The following is a 19,051-nucleotide window of genomic DNA, read 5'->3' as shown; positions in this document are numbered from 1 at the left end:
TCTATCTGGCTTCGCCAGACTAGTGACTGTGACACGAGCCACAGTTAAAATAATCTACTGTTGTCTGTTCCACACGGTTACCGGGAGGGGACATGTTCAGTTCAGTTAGACATCCTTATGTCGTGGCGATGTAAAGTCGTGGCCTCGAGATCATATGGTGAGGGAACGACATCTATTTCTCATGGCCAGGAGTTAAATGTGTAAACAACCTGCGCGACCAGCAACCTAGAATGAACTCCCGGTCACCGTAGTTCCAGTACAATTTTACTCAAACATTTTCCTGGCAATAATTCCGGAATTATGTCATGTTTTAAAAATTCCGATTTCCGAATGAATCTTCTGAATCGGTTCTTTACACTGAATTTAGCGGGTTAGCACAACGATCAGAATCGAATGATTCAAACTCACGGACTGAATCATTGGAACGGGGTTCACATTTATAACAGAGAACAAAGTAAGAGCTAGATGAAGCGGATACTTACCTACAATCAACTGAAACTAAACTTGCAACTACATACTATCGAGTTTGTCTACCTTTGTGATTTATTTAGGCTACACAAGAAATGACAGAATTATCACAACAGCATCGGTTACAAAAATGTTATTAGGCCACAGACACATTTACAGTTTATTTCATGTGTTGTAAGCATGCTGTAGTCTCTAAATCATGACAACACACAACTGGCAACTTTGCTTCCAGGCAAATAGTTTTTAGTGAAGGCATTTAATAATCTTATTATTTCAGTGTAATATTATTAATGTTAATAAAAATACAAAGACGTTGATTCACTGAAGAATTTAGCCCTAAATCAGTTTTACATTCATTCATTTGATGCAGACTATTTGTTGATAAAAAGGAATTACATAGAATGGGCATTACTGTATAAAACAGACTGTTACATTTCAGCATGTGTGTTGTCTGATGCTGGAGCCAAGAGGACAGTGAATCGTCCGCTGTATCCTGACCCACCACGGTTTCCCATCAGGGGAGGTGAGCTTCTGCAGTGCCGAGATATATATATATATATATATATATATATATATATATATATATATATATATATATATATATATATATATAATATATATAATAATAATTATTATTATTATTATTGTTATTATTATTATTATTATTATCATTATTATTATTATTATTATTATATAGGCTATGTTGAACATTTAACATTCATACAAAAACCGAGATTTCAAAATGGCACATTCACTCAAAAAAAAACTAATTGTTGGATTTGCTTAAAGAAGTGTCAAGTGGTTCCACGCAACTATATTGAGTAATTTGTACAAATAATGTAGTTAGTATGAACAAAAGAATTTCAAGTAAAGCTGACAAAATTTCTTTGAGTAAATACAAATCATTTGAATGTCACTGTTACATAATATTTATAAGTGCAGTTTAAAAACTTTTCAATATTGTAATGTTGTAATGTAATTAAATGTTATAAGTTAATTAATAAGTTAAATGACATCGTTAAATGACATTAGTTCGTAATGTTGCATAATTAATTAGACTACAATTAATGTTTGTTTTTTCTCTAAAAATAATAATAATAAAAAAAAATACTAAAAGAGGAAATATTACATCTTGTGTTTATTACACTATTGCAGAACCCAAATAAATGAGAAATGTTATTTTCAGTCCTTGGTTATGTAATTCAAGATAAATGTATAGACTCTGTGTGGTTATGTTTTATAAATGAGTACAATGTTGTTACTCAAAATCTTTGTTAAATGCTAAGATTTAAATATAATGTTGTAAATATAAACAATTTAGAAATCCAGGTGAAATGAGCACCCAAAATGAATTCTTGTTCATATGAAATTTTGAAAAGACTGGGATAGGAAGAACCTATGATGTGATCTGCAGTGGTGGCCAAAAGTTTTGAAAAATATTTAAGATTTTCAATGTTTTTCAAATGCTCACCAAGTAAAATAAGAGGGTGAAATGCATGTGCAATAGGATTTAAATCTGGAGACTGACAGCCAATCTAAGACCTTCCATTTCTTTCCCCTGATAAACTCCTTGATTGAGTTGGCAGTGTGTTATGGCTCATTGTTCTTCTGTTGCAATAACAAGAGCTTCTCTAGGAGTCTGGTGACATTTTCTTGAACATTGGAAGCCAATATGGTTTTGGACCATGGTGGACGTATTGTAATATTTACTGTCCTTAATAGGCTGCTGCCACCACCTTTAATTCTTTAAGCCAGTGTGGGAAATGCGAGCCGCGTGTCGTCAATTCAACGCTCACAAGGACTTCTGTACATGACAGTCTCAGTCACAGAAAGAGATCCCCGCAGTAGAAGTCTGTTCAGAAAGGGCACAGCCCAGCTATATGCGCTTGCACGCTCTGACAGTTCAATGGCGTAAGCACAATAAATAAGGAACAACGGCACTCCTAACTCCCAGTCCCATACCTACACTCGCCCCGTCCCGTCCCGTCCCGTCCCCACTATCTATCTGTCTTCGTCGCCGGCGGCTCTAACTGACCGCGAACGACACCCCCCTCCCAACAATATGAGTCCCGGCGTCCTATTTTGGTTTGTAGCTTGACCAGCAGCCCGTCCGATTCATTCTCTTTTACACTCTTTTTAATCCTTCCCATTCCCAGTCACAATTCCACAGCTCCCACCCCGGTGTCTCTCATTTCCTAATCAGTCTCATTAATTAGTTGTCAGAACGATATTCCGAACGCAGCACACATCACAATATAATCCACTGCCTGGAAATAAGAAAATCAAAATAACCTATCAAAAGAAAATAAACAACAAAACTCTTTACATTTCTCACCTCATTACATTTATTAATTTACTTTAGTACAGTACACTACGTAATGCACCATAAACTAAAGAAAGTTTAATATGAGGGTAAAGAGGGTATGCGTTAAAAAATATTATACGCATTCAAAATGTGATTAAAACTAGTTACAAGTGTCAGCTATTAAATGACATAGCTGTTATCTTTGCAGCACAAACAGAAAATGCGTGGTTTAGTTTCAAACACGTGGAGTGAAATGTTACAATTCACCTCATTGTCCGGGTTAGTAACAGACTCTGGGGTGAGATGTAACATTATGAAATAAATTAATAAAATGAGCAAATGCTCATTTTACATCCCTAAATTTGTCTTTCTCTTCCAAGACTTAGGCCAGGGGTGTTCAACCCTGCTCCTGAGGGCCACCATCCTGCAGAGTTCAGCAACCTAACAATTAAACACATCTGAACCAGCTAATCAAGGTCTAGGCATACTAGACACTTCCAGTCAGGTGTGTTGAAGCAATTGATGCTAAACCTTGCAGAACAGTGGCTCTCCAGGACCGAGTTTGGACACCCTTGACCTAGGCATACTGAAAAAAAAGGAAAAAAAAAAAAGAAGAAGAAGCCAAAATACAAAAATGAGGTGTATGAAACTGCTTACATGAGCCTCTGACACCAGCATCATATTTATGATGGTCACATGAGCTGCTATGTTTACCCCATCATTTTGATCCACAGTCCTTCAGTGTTGATGCTTCACACCGCACTCCATTCATCCAGATTTTTCGTGATCCTGGTCCAAAGTAAGAATATCCTGGTGCTTGTAAAGCCTCCAGTTCAGCTCTCTACACACCACTGCAGCATCAGTCATATCCCAGCTATTATCACACACTGTTCCCCACTGACCATCATGAAGAACCTCCACTCTACCAGCACAGCGACTGTCACCTTTCACAAGCCTCACATTCACACGATGAGAGATACATCATTAAATGAGCATACATCAATGCAATAATAACCATACAGAAGTTATGAAAGTGACATTGCATAATACTGCATAATATGTCACATGTAAATCAATTTAAAATAAATTTCAATTCATTTATCCAATAGTTATAGCATGCTTTATCAATTAAAAAAAAGGATCTGACCCTGAGTGTACTTACTGAGTGTACTTATGACTCGTGTCAGTCATATGTCAGCGTGGAGATAAAGTCACACTAAACTTAAAGAGACTGATAGAGAAACACTGCAGGTTATATTCAGCATCAAAGCCTGGATCTGCACACACAACATACAACACTGATGACTGACTGATCACTTACTGACGCTTTATTTCACACACTTAAATACTTGATCTTTGCTTTAAATATAGAAATAGTAATTGGGACAAATGTATAATATTTGGTGTATTTTACTACAATGTCATGATATTCTTACCAAGAGCACAATTAACAGTATGTTAATAAATTATTAAATGAACTGGAGTGGTTGTGTACAACAAACAGACAAATTTCAAACCACATTTGTAAATAAACATTGGTTTCTGTTCCACATATATTAATTTGGCATTATATCTACAGTAAGACATTTGTAGCTGTAGATGTGTTTAATATTGCAATACGTAATTCATCCAGCAGATGGCAGCAAAACACTTATTGTAAAGAGAAGCAGAAGAGAGTCTTGTCCATGATGGAGTTTCTCATACATTTTTATGGGCATAAATTGTAAATTTCTTTGTTTACAGCTACTTTGTTTATAGCTACAATTGTAATTTTTTAACATATAGCTCTCTTCACAGCACATTCATTTTACTCTTCATCTGCTGTTGTAAGACAGGCTATTGTACAACCCCCCAAATCAAGAAAAGTTAGGACATTTTGTAAAATGCAATAAAATCAAGAATCTGTGATTTCTTAATTCTCTTGAACCTTTATTTAACTGACAAAAGTACAAAGAAAAAAGTTTTCACTGGACAAATTAATTGTATTTTGTAAATATAAACACATTTTGATTTTGATGCTGCAGCACACTCCAAAATAGTTGTGACAGAGGCAAAATAATAGTGAAAAGATTTCAGAATATCCAAGTTAAACAGTTTTGAAACAGTCCACAATGAGCAGGTGAATTGGTAATAGGTGAGGGGATCATGTTTGGGTATAAAAGGAACATCCACCAAAGGCTCAATTTTGCAAGCACAGATGGGTCATGGCTCTCCACTTTGTGTCAAATTTCATGAGAGAATTGTCAAACAATTCAAAAATAACATTTCTCAATGCAAGATGGCAAAGTATTTAGGTCTTCCACCATCTATAGCATACATAATATTGTGAAAAGATTCAGGGAATCCAGAGAAATCTCAGTTCATGTAGGGCAACGCAGGAAACTTCTGTTGAAATGTGTTTGACCTTTGACCCCTCATATGGCATTAGATGAAAAACCGTCATGCTGCTGTGTTAAATATAGCCACATGGACTCAGGAGTACTTTAGAAAACTGTTGTCACTTAACACAGTCTGCTGCTGCATCAAAAAAATGCAACTTGAATCTCTTTTACACAAAGAAAAAAGCTATACATCTGTTCAATGCAGAGATAGCGGTGAGTTCTCTGGGCCCGAGTTCATCTCAGATGATCTAAATGACAGTGGAAATGTGTGCTGTGGTCAGATGAGTCCATGTTTCAAACAGACATCGAGTTTTCTGTCCCGAAGATGAAAGTCCCATCCAGACTTTCATCAGAGACAGGTGTAAAATCAAACATCTGTCATGGTATGGAGGTGCATCAGTGCAAACGGCATGAGTGACTTCATATGTGTGAAGGAATCATTGATGTGGAGGAGTATATTGGGATTGTACAGAGACATATACTGCCATCAAGATCACATCTTTTCTGGGAATCAAGACAATGGCAGGCCTCATTCTGATGTGTTTGACTGACAGCAGTCCAGATCTGTCTCTTATCGAAAATGTGCGGCCATCATGAAAAAGAAAATCAGACAACAACGACCACAGACTGTTGAGCAGATGTCTTGTATCAGGTGAGATTGGGTAAAATGACACTGGCAAAACTGCAACAATTAGTATCCTCAATTCCCAAATGATTAAAAAGTGTAATTAAAAGGAAAGGTGATGTGACACAGTGGGAAACATGATCCAACGTTTTTGGAGTTGCAGCCATCAACATCAAAATTTGTTTATACTGTATTTACAAAATACAATCAAGTTGGTCAGTGAAAACAATGAAAATCTTTTCTTTGTACTTTTGTCAAAGTTTCAAGAGAATTAACAAATCACATATTCTTGATTTTATTGCGTTTTACAAAATGTTTCAACTTTTCTTGATTTGAGGTTGTAAAACAGTGACAGAATGACGTAAATACACTGTAGCAGTGAGAGAGATAGGCCTATTTATTTTCAGCAGGTTCTCATAATAATCCTTTCTAAAGGTAGGCCTAAGTGTTTATTAAAAATCAAATGAAACTGTCAAATGAAGCCATAAAAGAAAGGGGCAAATTAACGTGTTTTTTTATTATTATTATTTATTTTCCCCATTTTTTAAATGGGAAAATTAAGACTTTAGTTGGATCTTTTCAACTGTTAATATCTCCTCCTCGAACAACAGAACATCAACATTCAGTGTGAGCTGGTCACTGATTTATTATTTATTGCAAATACAATTCTAGAAGAGTAACGTCCATTTATCGCGCCCGCTCTCCGTTCCTTGTGGACTTTTCCCGGGATTCCTGCTACAGTAGAACATTTTAGTTGAGGACCGCATTAGACTAGTACAGTGACTTTAACACGAGCAACTGACACTCACAGCACTGCTCTAGTATCAACCCGCTGATACAGCGGTCAACTCAATACAACCACGACTGAAACACAGTGTAGCCTATCCAATGCGCAGAAACTTACCGTGTTTACACCGGCGCGTCCACAACGGCTATACTGGAACTTGGCGTCATATCCATCTACCGACATCTTGATATACTGTTCATATTTATTTACATGTATGGTCTTGAATTAAAATATGATAAATAATAAAAAATATAATAAATAAAAGTAACAAAAATGATCAGATTATGTTGCTTTCGTGTTGAGGTAACTGAATTAGTTTACTTTCTTGCACGATTAAAAAAGAAGAAAGAAAAGATAGAATATATTTATAAGTTTACCGTGTCTTAAGGAATGTACAATATGTAGCCTAATGTCATGTAAACATATTCAGTGCCCTTTAAATACTTTGGCAAATGTTTGATGTTTTATTATAGTCTGTGTAGGAATTCTTGAAAGAGTTGAAAAGTTGTTGAAAACAAAATCCAAGAATAATCAGTCCAAACTCAACCTGCAGATGGAGCTAAAGCAAAATATTCCAGTGCAAATAATTCAGTATCATCCACAAAATAAAACTAAAAAAAAAAAGTTATTTTATGTATTTTAAATTTAAAATGGACCATCACACAATAAACTGTGAAGGTGTTTAAATGTGTGTGATTTTTTTTTATGAACAAAATTATGTGTACAATAATCTTTGCAAACCTTTTTGTTGTTATCACTACAGTTTAAAATTGCATTGGGAATTATTATGCTCTACATTTATTTTAAATTTTGTCATTATTAGATACTGCCTAAAATAGCCTAAGAATTATTTTTTCACATTTTCTTTTGTCCACTTTCCTCTAAATGCTTTTTAAAAATTTCATTCATTCATGAAGTTAATAAAAAATCATTTAATGATTTAAAAAACATATCTTTTGAGTATGCATTGATAATCAGCTACTGAAAACTGATTATTTTTTGTTACCAAATTTTGTAAAGCATGTCATATTTCATTCAAAAAGATTTGAAATAACATAAAAACATAAGGTACTGATGCATTAGTAGCAACATAACAAACTCCCAGTATCTCCAGTAACTGTAATATGATTTGATGATCAGAGGCAGTGGGTGTGGTCAGTGAGTCATATGGCCCCTCCCTCTTTATTTGACTCCTCCCCCACATCATCATAGTCTGTTTTTAAAAAGAAAAGTAAATTCATATTTTCATTCATTGTTATAAATGCATCAAGATTTGGTTTAAATGAGCAACATAATGAATAAAAATAGATACAATAATCTACCCAACAGGTTTCTCTCATCTTCACTGCTGTTCTTCACATCATCATACTCCTCCTGATCTCCCTCTGATACACATGTGAAATAAAACCTCACATTGTGATTTTAATACAGCTTGTGTCATTGATGATGATGATCTCTTTCTCCTCATGACTGTCTGAGACTATTAGATTTACTCCTGATGAAGTCATGATGATTCATTAATGGTAGAAACATGTTCAATATTAGTGGATGATGATAAAATACAGTTCTGTGTGTCTCACCTGTTACACCTGGAATGTTCTGTCCATTAATGATGACATCATCATAATGCGCCGGTGTGTCCACTACATAAACATGAAGATATAAACAGAACAAATGATACATCATCATATCAGAGCTGAGCATCACTTCAGAGGTATTATGTTAAACATACACAAACAAAAAATGAACAAAAAGTAAAAACACCTTTTTTAATATTAAAGTTCTGTCCACTCGTCATGACATCATCATAGCTCTCAGGTGTGTCTTCTACAGATTGAACATGAGACACACATACAAAATATAATGTATATACATTTTTAATATATTTTAAATATTTAATCTCCTATCATATAGTATCAGAGCGACACCTGTCTCACGATCTGGTTTCAGTCCATCAGTGATGACATCATCATAGTGTCCCGGTGTGATTTCCTTCATCATCTCTTCTGCATCACAACATGTGATATATTTTCAGTGTTTTTAATATTTTGGGAAACAAAATTTAAAATATGCTGTTGCAGGTCTTGAGACCATTCAGTTTTTTAATCATCTGGTAATGAATGAATCATGTGATCAATTACTGACCTTTCAGATCACTGGTGACATCATCATAATATACAGTCTTGAACTCTTTTTCTAATAAGATAAAAGTTTTAGTATTGTGAACAATTGAATTATTGGTCATGTATTTCATTTAGTTTGTAAATCAAATAATTTATTTTAGGTGTTATTTTGAATATACTTCAGCTCTCTAACCTGAGAGAAGCTCATCAGCATCTTCATACCCAGAATGCAGTTCTTCAGAGATGAGACTCCCTGTTAAAGGAGCAGAACAGTCAGAAACATGTTCATCATTACAAACAGACTGAATCCTCATTTCATTTGGATTATAAAGCATTTTGTTACTGACAACACAACACAAATATTAATTACTTACATTTTAAAAGCATTAGAGGCAGAAATCTCATGTTTTAGAGGCCTATTAGTATAACACACATGTATCCTCACATGAACCCATTCCTCACTGCCTTCCAGAAATACACACAGGAAGAGACAAACACACACACACACACCTGCACCTACATGTACAAACATAAGAACCTATCTTTATTACTCCTAAAAATACACACAGGAAGAGACACACACACACACACACACACACACACACACACACACCTGCAGCTCTGTGGTTTTCTGCAGGAGGTTTAACGGGACTAATAATAGATGAACATCAAGTGTCTGACAGACTCTCTTATTAATTAATCATATTAAATAAGATTCACAGCTCATGTCTCACCCCTCTGAGTGAAGTGATTGTGTCTGTGATGAATCTCCTCATAAACGGCCTCAGTCGTGCTCCTGTGTCTCCTCTTAGAGAGAGCTGTGAGTGTAGACAGACAAACCTGCTGTCAGTTCACAACACATGACTGATCACACACTGAATAAGACACAATATGACAGTCTCTGGATCTCTCCTACCTCTCCTCATCACTCTGTTCTGCTGAATCAGTATAAGCAGTGGCACTAAGAGCAGTAAGAGCACAACTCCCAGTACAATCACAAGCACAGAGAGAGACGCTGCTGGAGGAGTTTGTGGAGGAGAGACTGATGTTGAGCTCACTGTCTGAGAAACTGGAGGAGAAGCTGATGTTGTTGTGGCAGGAGTAGTGGACACTGACAAATCTGGCAAATCTGTCGAAAAATACACAAACACATTCAAAATCAAAGCAAATAACTGATTTAACATTCCTTAATGTTTTGCTGTGACCTGCACAGGTGAGTCCAGCGTGATCTTTGTTGGAGCAGTCAGTGTGGCTCTTCAAGGAGAAAGGACAGTCCCACAGGTGAATCTCATTCCCTCTGCACTTGACTCTGTTCAGCCACACAACACCTTCACCAGCACCAAAGGTTGAATTCCCATCAGCCCTCAGTGCTGCTCCACAACCCAGCTGCCTGCAGACCACCTGAGCATCGCTGATGTCCCACAGATCATCACAGACTGAGCCCCACACAGCGTTATGATACACCTCCAGCCTCCCAGAGCACCGTCCCTCCCCTCCACTCAGTCTGAGAGGAACATGATCTAAATCACACACATCAACCATCACTGACCAGCTTCAGCACATTTACAACAAAACGCACAATGAAACTGAACAAAGATGGCTTTAAATGTATAATTACATTTATGAATTTGATTGCGATTTTAAATGCAAATAAATTCTTGTTTAAATGCACATATATTAATCATTTATTAGGAAAATACAGGCTTATAATAAAAATGTAAAAGTATTATCAAAAAACCTTACTTGAACACTGTCTCTGGTGAGGAGATGGTGAGGTAGAACATGTCAGACGACTCTGAGGAGATTCAGGATTTTCCTCCACTGAGATTAAAAATTAATTGAACTGAACATTAGGATACAGAGTCATTAGTCCTAACGGCACCTCAGATCACTAGAACAGTTTCTTCCCACAGGCTATTTCCCTATTGAAATGTTTAGTGCAATATCTTTGTAAATTAATTTAGTTATATTTATTCATATTATTATTCACAATACTGTAAATATGTTCATTATCTGTAAATGTTTATTTTGACTAAACCTATCGGTGTCTTTACACTATTTTTTATTTTTTATTCTTAAATGTTATGAAGTGTCTTATTATATTTATATGTGTACTGGAAGCTTCAATACTAAGGTAAATTACTTGTGTGTGCAAGTACACTTGGCATTAAAGCTCTTTCTGAATCTGATTCTGACAACATCTCTCAGTGAAACATCCTCAGTGTGAAAACAATTTAAATCTCATAAATTTTAGGCTCTTTCCATCAGTTTAGTTTTTCAGAAAGAGTTTACTCACCACATTATAAACATTGTTTTTAAAGAAAAATATCATTTAAATATATTCTCACTTGAGCAGGTGATTTTGGCCACTTCATTTTCATTACAGTCATTCTGACCCCAGGGTGAAGATGGACACTGCCACAGATTTGAATCATGTGGTCGACATTTCACTTTATCCAGCCAGTTAGGAGCTGATTTCAGTCTTGTTGTAGAATCAGACAAAACACCAGGTCTTCCACAGTTCAGCTCTTGACAGATCAGACTCGCTGTGTCTGTTTCCATCTGGTTCCAGCACACATTACCCCAGGATCCATTGTAGAAAACCTCCACATTCCCTTCACAGCCCTCAGTTAACCTGATCTCTTTAAACTCTAGATAGAGAAGGATGAGAATCAACTTCAACTAAATAGGCTATTGATGAGAATTGTAAAAAAAAAAAAAATTATTAAACAAAAATGCTACATATACAAAAAATATAGAAAAGGGTGTGTATTAAAACCACTGGAATCCAGGTTTCGGTAAACCAAAAATATCACCTAAAATAACTGGTTAATACAAGTCTAATGCATGCTGCAAGAACTGATAGCATGTACACATTGTATATTTATATAAAGTGCATAATATATTATACAAAATATTCTACTTGGTTCAGCTTGGTCAATAAAAATATTAAAAAATGATCGTCATCCATGGCAACGCTGTATATCAGACTGACATTGCAATCATATAGTCATTGTTGAAAAATAAACCCTTTTAAGATGATACAAGACCCATCAGCTCCTGATCATCCTGGAGTTTATTTTGTAAAAATGACCAGCTGTACATTATCATTTACATAGGATATTTTGTGAAAAACAATTAAATGTATCTTTGAAAATCATTTGCATTACTTTACTGTTTACCTGAACACACGACTCCTACATCCTCCTTGTGTTGACAGTCATGTTTTCCCCAGCCTGGAGAAGAGCAGCTCCACAGGGACGTCTCATTCCCCTCACACTCCACCTCATCCAGCCATATGGGTCCAGAACCAGGACCAAACCAGGCTGGTACCTGCTGGTTACTGAGGGCCACTCCACACTGCAGCTGTCTGCACACCACATGGGCATCTTTAATATCCCAGGAGTCATCACACACTGTCCCCCATGAGCCGCTGTGAAAAACCTCCAGCCTCCCTGCACAGTCTCCCCCAGAACCCACCAGCCTGATGGACCCGCGACCTGATATTCAGAGAAAGAAAAACACATTAGTGATCACTAACAACTGAAGAATCTGCCCAGATGTTGCTCTACTCACCAAGGCAGGTGATTGACAGCTGTTGTGTGGAGCTGCAGTTGAGAGTTTGTGGAGAGCTGCAGTTCCCCAGATGAGCTTCACTCCCAGAGCACTGGAAGCCCGTCACACACTCATGACTGTGTTCAGGACTGGATGAAGAGGAGCTGGAGAAGTTCAGCACAGAGCCACAGCCCAGCTGTCTGCAGACCACAGAGGATTCAGTGAGACTCCAGGAGTCCAGCAGAACTCTCCTCCAGACCTGATGGATGGAAACTTCCACCTCCCCCTCACACTGTCGCTCACCAGACAACCGCACCAGACCGTCATGAACAGCCAGAGAGGAATCTGAGTGAAAGATGTGGCATTTTATTAAGATATTGCAGGGTAATTTATGTATTTAACTCTTTTTTTTTTTTAAATAAAATCCCCTCACTAGAGCAGATGACTCCAACATCTCGTCTATGAGAACATTCAGCTCGACTCCATGAAGAGATGGAACATTCTGAGAGTTTTGTTTCATTCCCGTCACAATCAAACACATCAGCCCAGATTTCACCACTTCCCTCTCCAAACCAGTCTGATCCCACAACAGACACAGCAATCCCACAATGCAGCTGTCTACAGAGGACACTAGCAGCTCTCATATCCCAGCATGCATCACACACTGTGCCCCAATCATTGAGGAACCGAAGCTCTTTATTTGACTCCTCCCCCACATCATCATAGTCTGTTTTTAAAAACAAAAGTAAATTCATATTTTCATTCATTGTTATAAATGCATCAAGATTTACTTTAAATGAGGAACTTAAATAAAAATAGATACAATAACCGACCCAACAGGTTTCTCTCATCTTCACTGCTGTTCTTCACATCATCATACTCCTCCTGATCTCCCTCTGATACACATGTGAAATAAAACCTCACATTGTGATTTTAATACAGCTTGTGTCATTGATGATGATGATCTCTTTCTCCTCATGACTGTCTGAGACTATTAGATTTACTCCTGATGAAGTCATGATGATTCATTAATGGTAGAAACATGTTCAATATTAGTGGATGATGATAAAATACAGTTCTGTGTGTCTCACCTGTTACACCTGGAATGTTCTGTCCATTAATGATGACATCATCATAATGCGCCGGTGTGTCCACTACATAAACATGAAGATATAAACAGAACAAATGATACATCATCATATCAGAGCTGAGCATCACTTCAGAGGTATTATGTTAAACACACAAACAAAAAATGAATAAAAAGTAAAAACACCTTTTTTAATATTAAAGTTCTGTCCACTCGTCATGACATCATCATAGCTCTCAGGTGTGTCTTCTACAAATTGAACATGAGACACACATACAAAATATAATGTATATACATTTTTAATATATATATATATATACACACACAGATTTTATATATTTTAAATATTTAATCTCCTATCATATAGTATCAGAGCGACACCTGTCTCACGATCTGGTTTCAGTCCATCAGTGATGACATCATCATAGTGTCCCGGTGTGATTTCCTTCATCATCTCTTCTGCATCAAAACATGTGATATATTTTGAGTGTTTTTAATATTTTGGGAAACAACATAAAATATACTGTTGCAGGTCTTGAGACCATTCAGTTTTTTAATAATCTGGTAATGAATGAATCATGTGATCAATTACTGACCTTTCAGATCACTGGTGACATCATCATAATATACAGTCTTGAACTCTTTTTCTAATAAGAGAAAAGTTTTAGTATTGTGAACAATTGAATTATTGGTCACGTATTTCATTTAGTTTGTAAATCAAATAATTTATTTTAGGTGTTATTTTGAATATACTTCAGCTCTCTAACCTGAGAGAAGCTCATCAGCATCTTCATACCCAGAATGCAGTTCTTCAGAGATGAGACTCCCTGTTAAAGGAGCAGAACAGTCAGAAACATGTTCATCATTACAAACAGACTGAATCCTCATTTCCTTTGGATCATAAAGAATTGTGTTACTTACAACACAACACAAATATTAAATACTTACATTTTAAAAGCATTAGAGGCAGAAATCTCATGTTTTAGAGGCCTATTAGTAAACACACATGTATCCTCACATGAACCCATTCCTCACTGCCTTCCAGAAATACACACAGGAAGAGACAAACACACACACACACACACACACACACACACACACACACACACACACACACACACCTGCACCTACATATACAAACATAAGAACCTATCCTTATTACTCCTAAAAATACACACAGGAAGAGACACACACACACACACACACACACACACACACACACACACACACACACACACCTGCACCTACATATACAAACATAAGAACCTATCCTTATTACTCCTAAAAATACACACAGGAAGAGACACACACACACACACACACACACACACACACACACACACACACACACACATGCACCTGCAGCTCTGTGGTTTTCTGCAGGAGGTTTAACAGGACTAATAATAGATGAACATCAAGTGTCTGACAGACTCTCTTATTAATTCATCATATTAAATAAGATTCACGGCTCATGTCTCACCCCTCTGAGTGAAGTGATTGTGTCTGTGATGAATCTCCTCATAAACGGCCTCAGTCGTGCTCCTGTGTCTCCTCTTAGAGAGAGCTGTGAGTGTAGAGAGACAAACCTGCTGTCAGTTCACAACACATAACTGATCACACACTGAATAAGACACAATATGACAGTCTCTGGATCTCTCCTACCTCTCCTCATCACTCTGTTCTGCTGAATCAGTATAAGCAGTGGCACTAAGAGCAGTAAGAGCACAACTCCCAATACAATCACAAGCACAGAGAGAGGAGTTTGTGGAGGAGTTTGTGGACGAGTGACTGATGTTGAGCTCACTGTCTGAGAAACTGGAGGAGAAGCTGATGTTGGTGTGGCAGGAGTAGTGGACACTGACAAATCTGGCAAAACAGACACAGACACGTTCAAAATCAAAACAAATAATTTATTTAACTTAATAATCCTTAATGTTTTGCTGTGACCTGTACAGGTGAGTCCAGCGTGATCTTTGTGGGAGCAGTCAGTGTGGTTCTTCAGGGAGAGAGGACAGTCCCACAGGTGAATCTCATTCCCTCTGCACTCGACTCTGTTCAGCCACACAACACCTTCACCAGCACCAAAGACTGAATTCCCATCAGCCCTCAGTGCTGCTCCACAACCCAGCTGCCTGCAGACCACCTGAGCATCGCTGATGTCCCACAGATCATCACAGACTGAGCCCCACACAGCGTTATGATACACCTCCAGCCTCCCAGAGCACCGGCCCTCGCCTCCACTCAGTCTGAGAGGAAGATGCTCTAAATCACACACATCAACCATCACTGACCAGCTTCAGCACATTTACAACAAAACATACTGAAACTGAACAAAGATGGCTTTAAATGTATAATTACATTTATGAATTTGATTACGATTTTAAATGCAAATAAATTATTGTTTAAATGCACATATATTAATAATTTATTAGCAAAATACAGGCTTATAATAAAAATGTTAAAGTATTGTCAAAAAAACTTACTTGAACACTGTCTCTGGTGAGGAGATGGTGAGGTAGAACATGTCAGACGACTCTGAGGAGATTCAGGATTTTCCTCCACTGAGATTAAAAATTAATTGAACTGAACATTAGCATACAGAGTCATTAGTCCTGACGGCACCTCAGATCACTGGAACAGTTTCTTCCCACAGTCTATTTCCCTCTTGAAATGTTTAGTGCAATATCTTTGTAAATTAATTTAGTTCTACTTATTTATATTATTATTCACAATACTGTAAATATGTTCATTATCTGTAAATGTTTATTTTGACTAAACCTATCTGTGTCTTTACACTATTTTTTATTTTTTATTCTTAAATGTTATGAAGTGACTTGTTATATTTATATGTGTGTACTGGAAGCTTCAATACCAAGGTAAATTACTTGTGTGTGCAAGTACACTTGGCAATAAAGCTCTTTCTGAATCTTATTCTGACAACATCTCTCAGTGAAACATTATCAATGTGAAAATTTAAATCTCATAAATTTTAGGCTCTTTCCATCAGCTCAGTTTAGTTTAATCACCACATTATAAACATTGTTTTTAAAGAAACATGACTATTGAGATCATCATTTAAATATCATCTCACTTGAGCAGGTGATTTTGGCCACTTCATCTTCATTACAGTCGTTCTGACCCCAGGGTGAAGATGGACACTGCCACAGATTTGAATCATGTGGTCGACATTTCACTTCATCCAGCCAGTTACGAGCTGATTTCACTCTTGTTGTAGAATCAGACAAAACACCAGATCTTCCACAGTTCAGCTCTTGACAGATCAGACTCGCTGTGTCTGTTTCCATCTGGTTCCAGCACACATTACCCCAGGATCCATTGTAGAAAACCTCCACATTCCCTTCACAGCCCTCAGTTAACCTGATCTCTTTAAACTCTAGATAGAGAAGGACGAGAATCAACTTCAACCAAATAAATTATTGATGAGAATTGTAAAAAAAAAAAAAATGTATTAAACAAAAATGCTACATATACAAAAATATAGAAAAGGTTGTGTATTAAAACCACTGGAATCCAGGTTTTGGTAAACCAAAAATATCACCTAAAATAACTGGTTAATACAAGTCTAATGCATGCTGCAAGCACTGATAGCATGTACACAGTGTATATTTACATAAGGTGCATAATATATTATACTAAATATTCTACTTGATTCTGCTTGGTGAATAAAAATATTTAAAAACTGATCGTCATCCATGGCAATGCTGCATATCAGACTAATATTGCAGTCATGTAGTCATTGTTGAAAAATAAACCCTTTAAGATGATACAAGACCCATCAGCTCCTGATCATCCTGGAGTTTATTTTGTAAAAATGACCAGCTGTACATTATCCCTTACATAGGATTTTTTTTTTTTTTTTTTTTTACATCTTTGAAAATCATTTACATTACTTTACTGTTTACCTGAGCACACGACTCCTACATCCTCCTTGTGTTGACAGTCATGTTTTCCCCAGCCTGGAGAAGAGCAGCTCCACAGGGAGGTCTCATTCCCCTCACACTCCACCTCATCCAGCCATATGGGTCCAGAACCAGGACTAAACCAGGCTGGTACCTGCTGGTTACTGAGGGCCACTCCACACTGCAGCTGTCTGCACACCACATGGGCATCTTTAATATCCCAGGAGTCATCACACACTGTCCCCCATGAGCCACTGTGAAAAACCTCCAGCCTCCCTGCACAGTCTCCCCCAGAACCCACCAGCCTGATGGACCCGCGACCTGATATTCAGAGAAAGAAAAACACATCAGTGATCACTAACAACTGAAGAGTCTGCCCAGATGTTGCTCTTCTCACCAAGGCAGGTGATTGACAATTGTTGTTTGGAGCTGCAGTTGAGAGTTCGTGGAGAGCTGCAGTTCCCCAGATGAGCTTCACTCCCAGAGCACTGGAAGCCCGTCACACACTCATGACTGTGTTCAGGACTGGATGAAGAGGAGCCGGAGAAGTTCAGCACAGAGCCACAGCCCAGCTGTCTGCAGACCACAGAGGATTCAGTGAGACTCCAGGAGTCCAGCAGAACTCTCCTCCAGACCTGATGGATGGAAACTTCCACCTCCCCCTCACACTGTCTCTCTCCAGACAACCGCACCAGACCGTCATGAACAGCCAGAGAGGAATCTGAGTGAAAGATGTGGCATTTTATTAAGAAATTGCAAGAATATGCTTTACATTAATAATACATTTGCATAATAATAAATAAATTCAGAAATAAATGACAAGGGCATTTAATCTTTCAGTCTAAAATGAACATGTGAAATACAGTAAATGAAGACAACTGAAATATTGTATTTATACTATTAAGTCTTTCAGCAGCACAATATCAGTGAATCTTCCAGTAATATGGACTCACTAGAGCAGATGACTCCAACATCTCGTCTATGAGAACATTCAGCTCGACTCCATGAAGAGATGGAACATTTTGAGAGTTTTGTTTCATTCCCGTCACAATCAAACACATCAGCCCAGATTTCACCACTTCCCTCTCCAAACCAGTCTGATCCCACAACAGACACAGCAATCCCACAATTCAGCTGTCTACAGAGGACACTGGCAGCTCTCATATCCCAGCATGCATCACACACTGTGCCCCATTTACTGACGTACTGACGTTCAACTCGACCAGAACAGATGTCAGGACCATTGACCAGTCTGAGATCAGTGTAATCTGGACAAAGAACAGAGAGTTTAATGAAACAGTATGAAACATGGAAAATAAAAAAAAAAAAACATTTGTGATTCTCAATAAGTTGTAAACTACTGCTCCATTACCAGAACATAACAGTCCAATGACATTCTCATGGGTACAGTTGTATTTGAGAGGTGATGTTGGACACAAAGATATATAAGATTCATCTCCTCTGCACTGAATCTCTTGTGTCCACATCTTAGCATCTCCTCTTCCAAAAGCATCTTCTCCCAGCACCTGTACAGGAGCCCCACAGCCCAGCTGTCGACACACAACCTCTGCATCCTGCTGGTCAAAGGCAGCAGCACACATTGTGTACCATGTTTTTCCATGAACCACCTCTAATCTCCCAGAGCACAAGTGAGATCCATTAACAAGCCTAGAATGTTTATGATCTGTAAGTATTACATAAAACAGTATGAAACAGACAAAAATGTTGTTATTTAGAGTGCCAATATAAAAAGTATATTTCATACAAGTTTCAGTTACTAAAACCTGAGAATGCAACCTG

At 37.4% G+C, this 19,051-nt stretch overlaps 2 protein-coding genes across 2 annotated transcripts; both read right to left on the bottom strand.

Moving 5' to 3' along the window:
- Positions 1-825: 825 nt before the first annotated feature.
- LOC127511422 (scavenger receptor cysteine-rich type 1 protein M130-like) lies at positions 826-14,891 on the bottom strand. Its single transcript, XM_051892229.1, has 13 exons — positions 14,812-14,891; positions 14,099-14,158; positions 13,928-13,978; positions 13,713-13,790; positions 13,518-13,580; positions 13,336-13,398; positions 13,078-13,140; positions 12,678-12,971; positions 12,266-12,589; positions 11,872-12,078; positions 10,433-10,510; positions 8,147-8,209; positions 826-839 (listed from the first exon to the last, which is right to left on the bottom strand). The coding sequence occupies exons 4-13, from the start codon at positions 13,783-13,785 to the stop codon at positions 826-828; spliced, it is 1,242 nt and encodes a 413-aa protein (XP_051748189.1). The 5' UTR covers positions 13,786-13,790; positions 13,928-13,978; positions 14,099-14,158; positions 14,812-14,891.
- Positions 14,892-14,928: 37 nt separating this feature from the next.
- On the bottom strand, positions 14,929-15,792 carry LOC127511421 (antigen WC1.1-like). The gene has a single exon (XM_051892228.1). It carries the CDS (start codon positions 15,613-15,615, stop codon positions 14,929-14,931), a length of 687 nt encoding a protein of 228 aa, XP_051748188.1. The 5' UTR covers positions 15,616-15,792.
- Positions 15,793-19,051: the final 3,259 nt, after the last annotated feature.

This window comes from Ctenopharyngodon idella, chromosome 4 (genome assembly GCF_019924925.1).
Source record: "Ctenopharyngodon idella isolate HZGC_01 chromosome 4, HZGC01, whole genome shotgun sequence".
In the NCBI taxonomy this organism is placed as follows: domain Eukaryota; kingdom Metazoa; phylum Chordata; class Actinopteri; order Cypriniformes; family Xenocyprididae; genus Ctenopharyngodon; species Ctenopharyngodon idella.
This window is presented reverse-complemented; position numbering and strand designations above follow the sequence as displayed.

What these genes read in the sequence shown, in the direction of transcription:
- LOC127511422 (XM_051892229.1), bottom strand. Translation starts at nt 13,785, where the DNA reads ATGATGAAGGAAATCACACCGGGACACTATGATGATGTCATCACTGAT. An exon ending in AGATGAGAGAAACCTGTTGG is followed by an intron (nt 12,972 to 13,077) that starts GTCGGTTATTGT and finishes TTTTAAAAACAG; the next exon opens with ACTATGATGATGTGGGGGAG. An exon ending in GCTGTCAATCACCTGCCTTG is followed by an intron (nt 12,079 to 12,265) that starts GTGAGTAGAGCA and finishes GGGATATTAAAG; the next exon opens with ATGCCCATGTGGTGTGCAGA.
- LOC127511421 (XM_051892228.1), bottom strand. Translation starts at nt 15,615, where the DNA reads ATGGTTGATGTGTGTGATTTAGAGCATCTTCCTCTCAGACTGAGTGGA.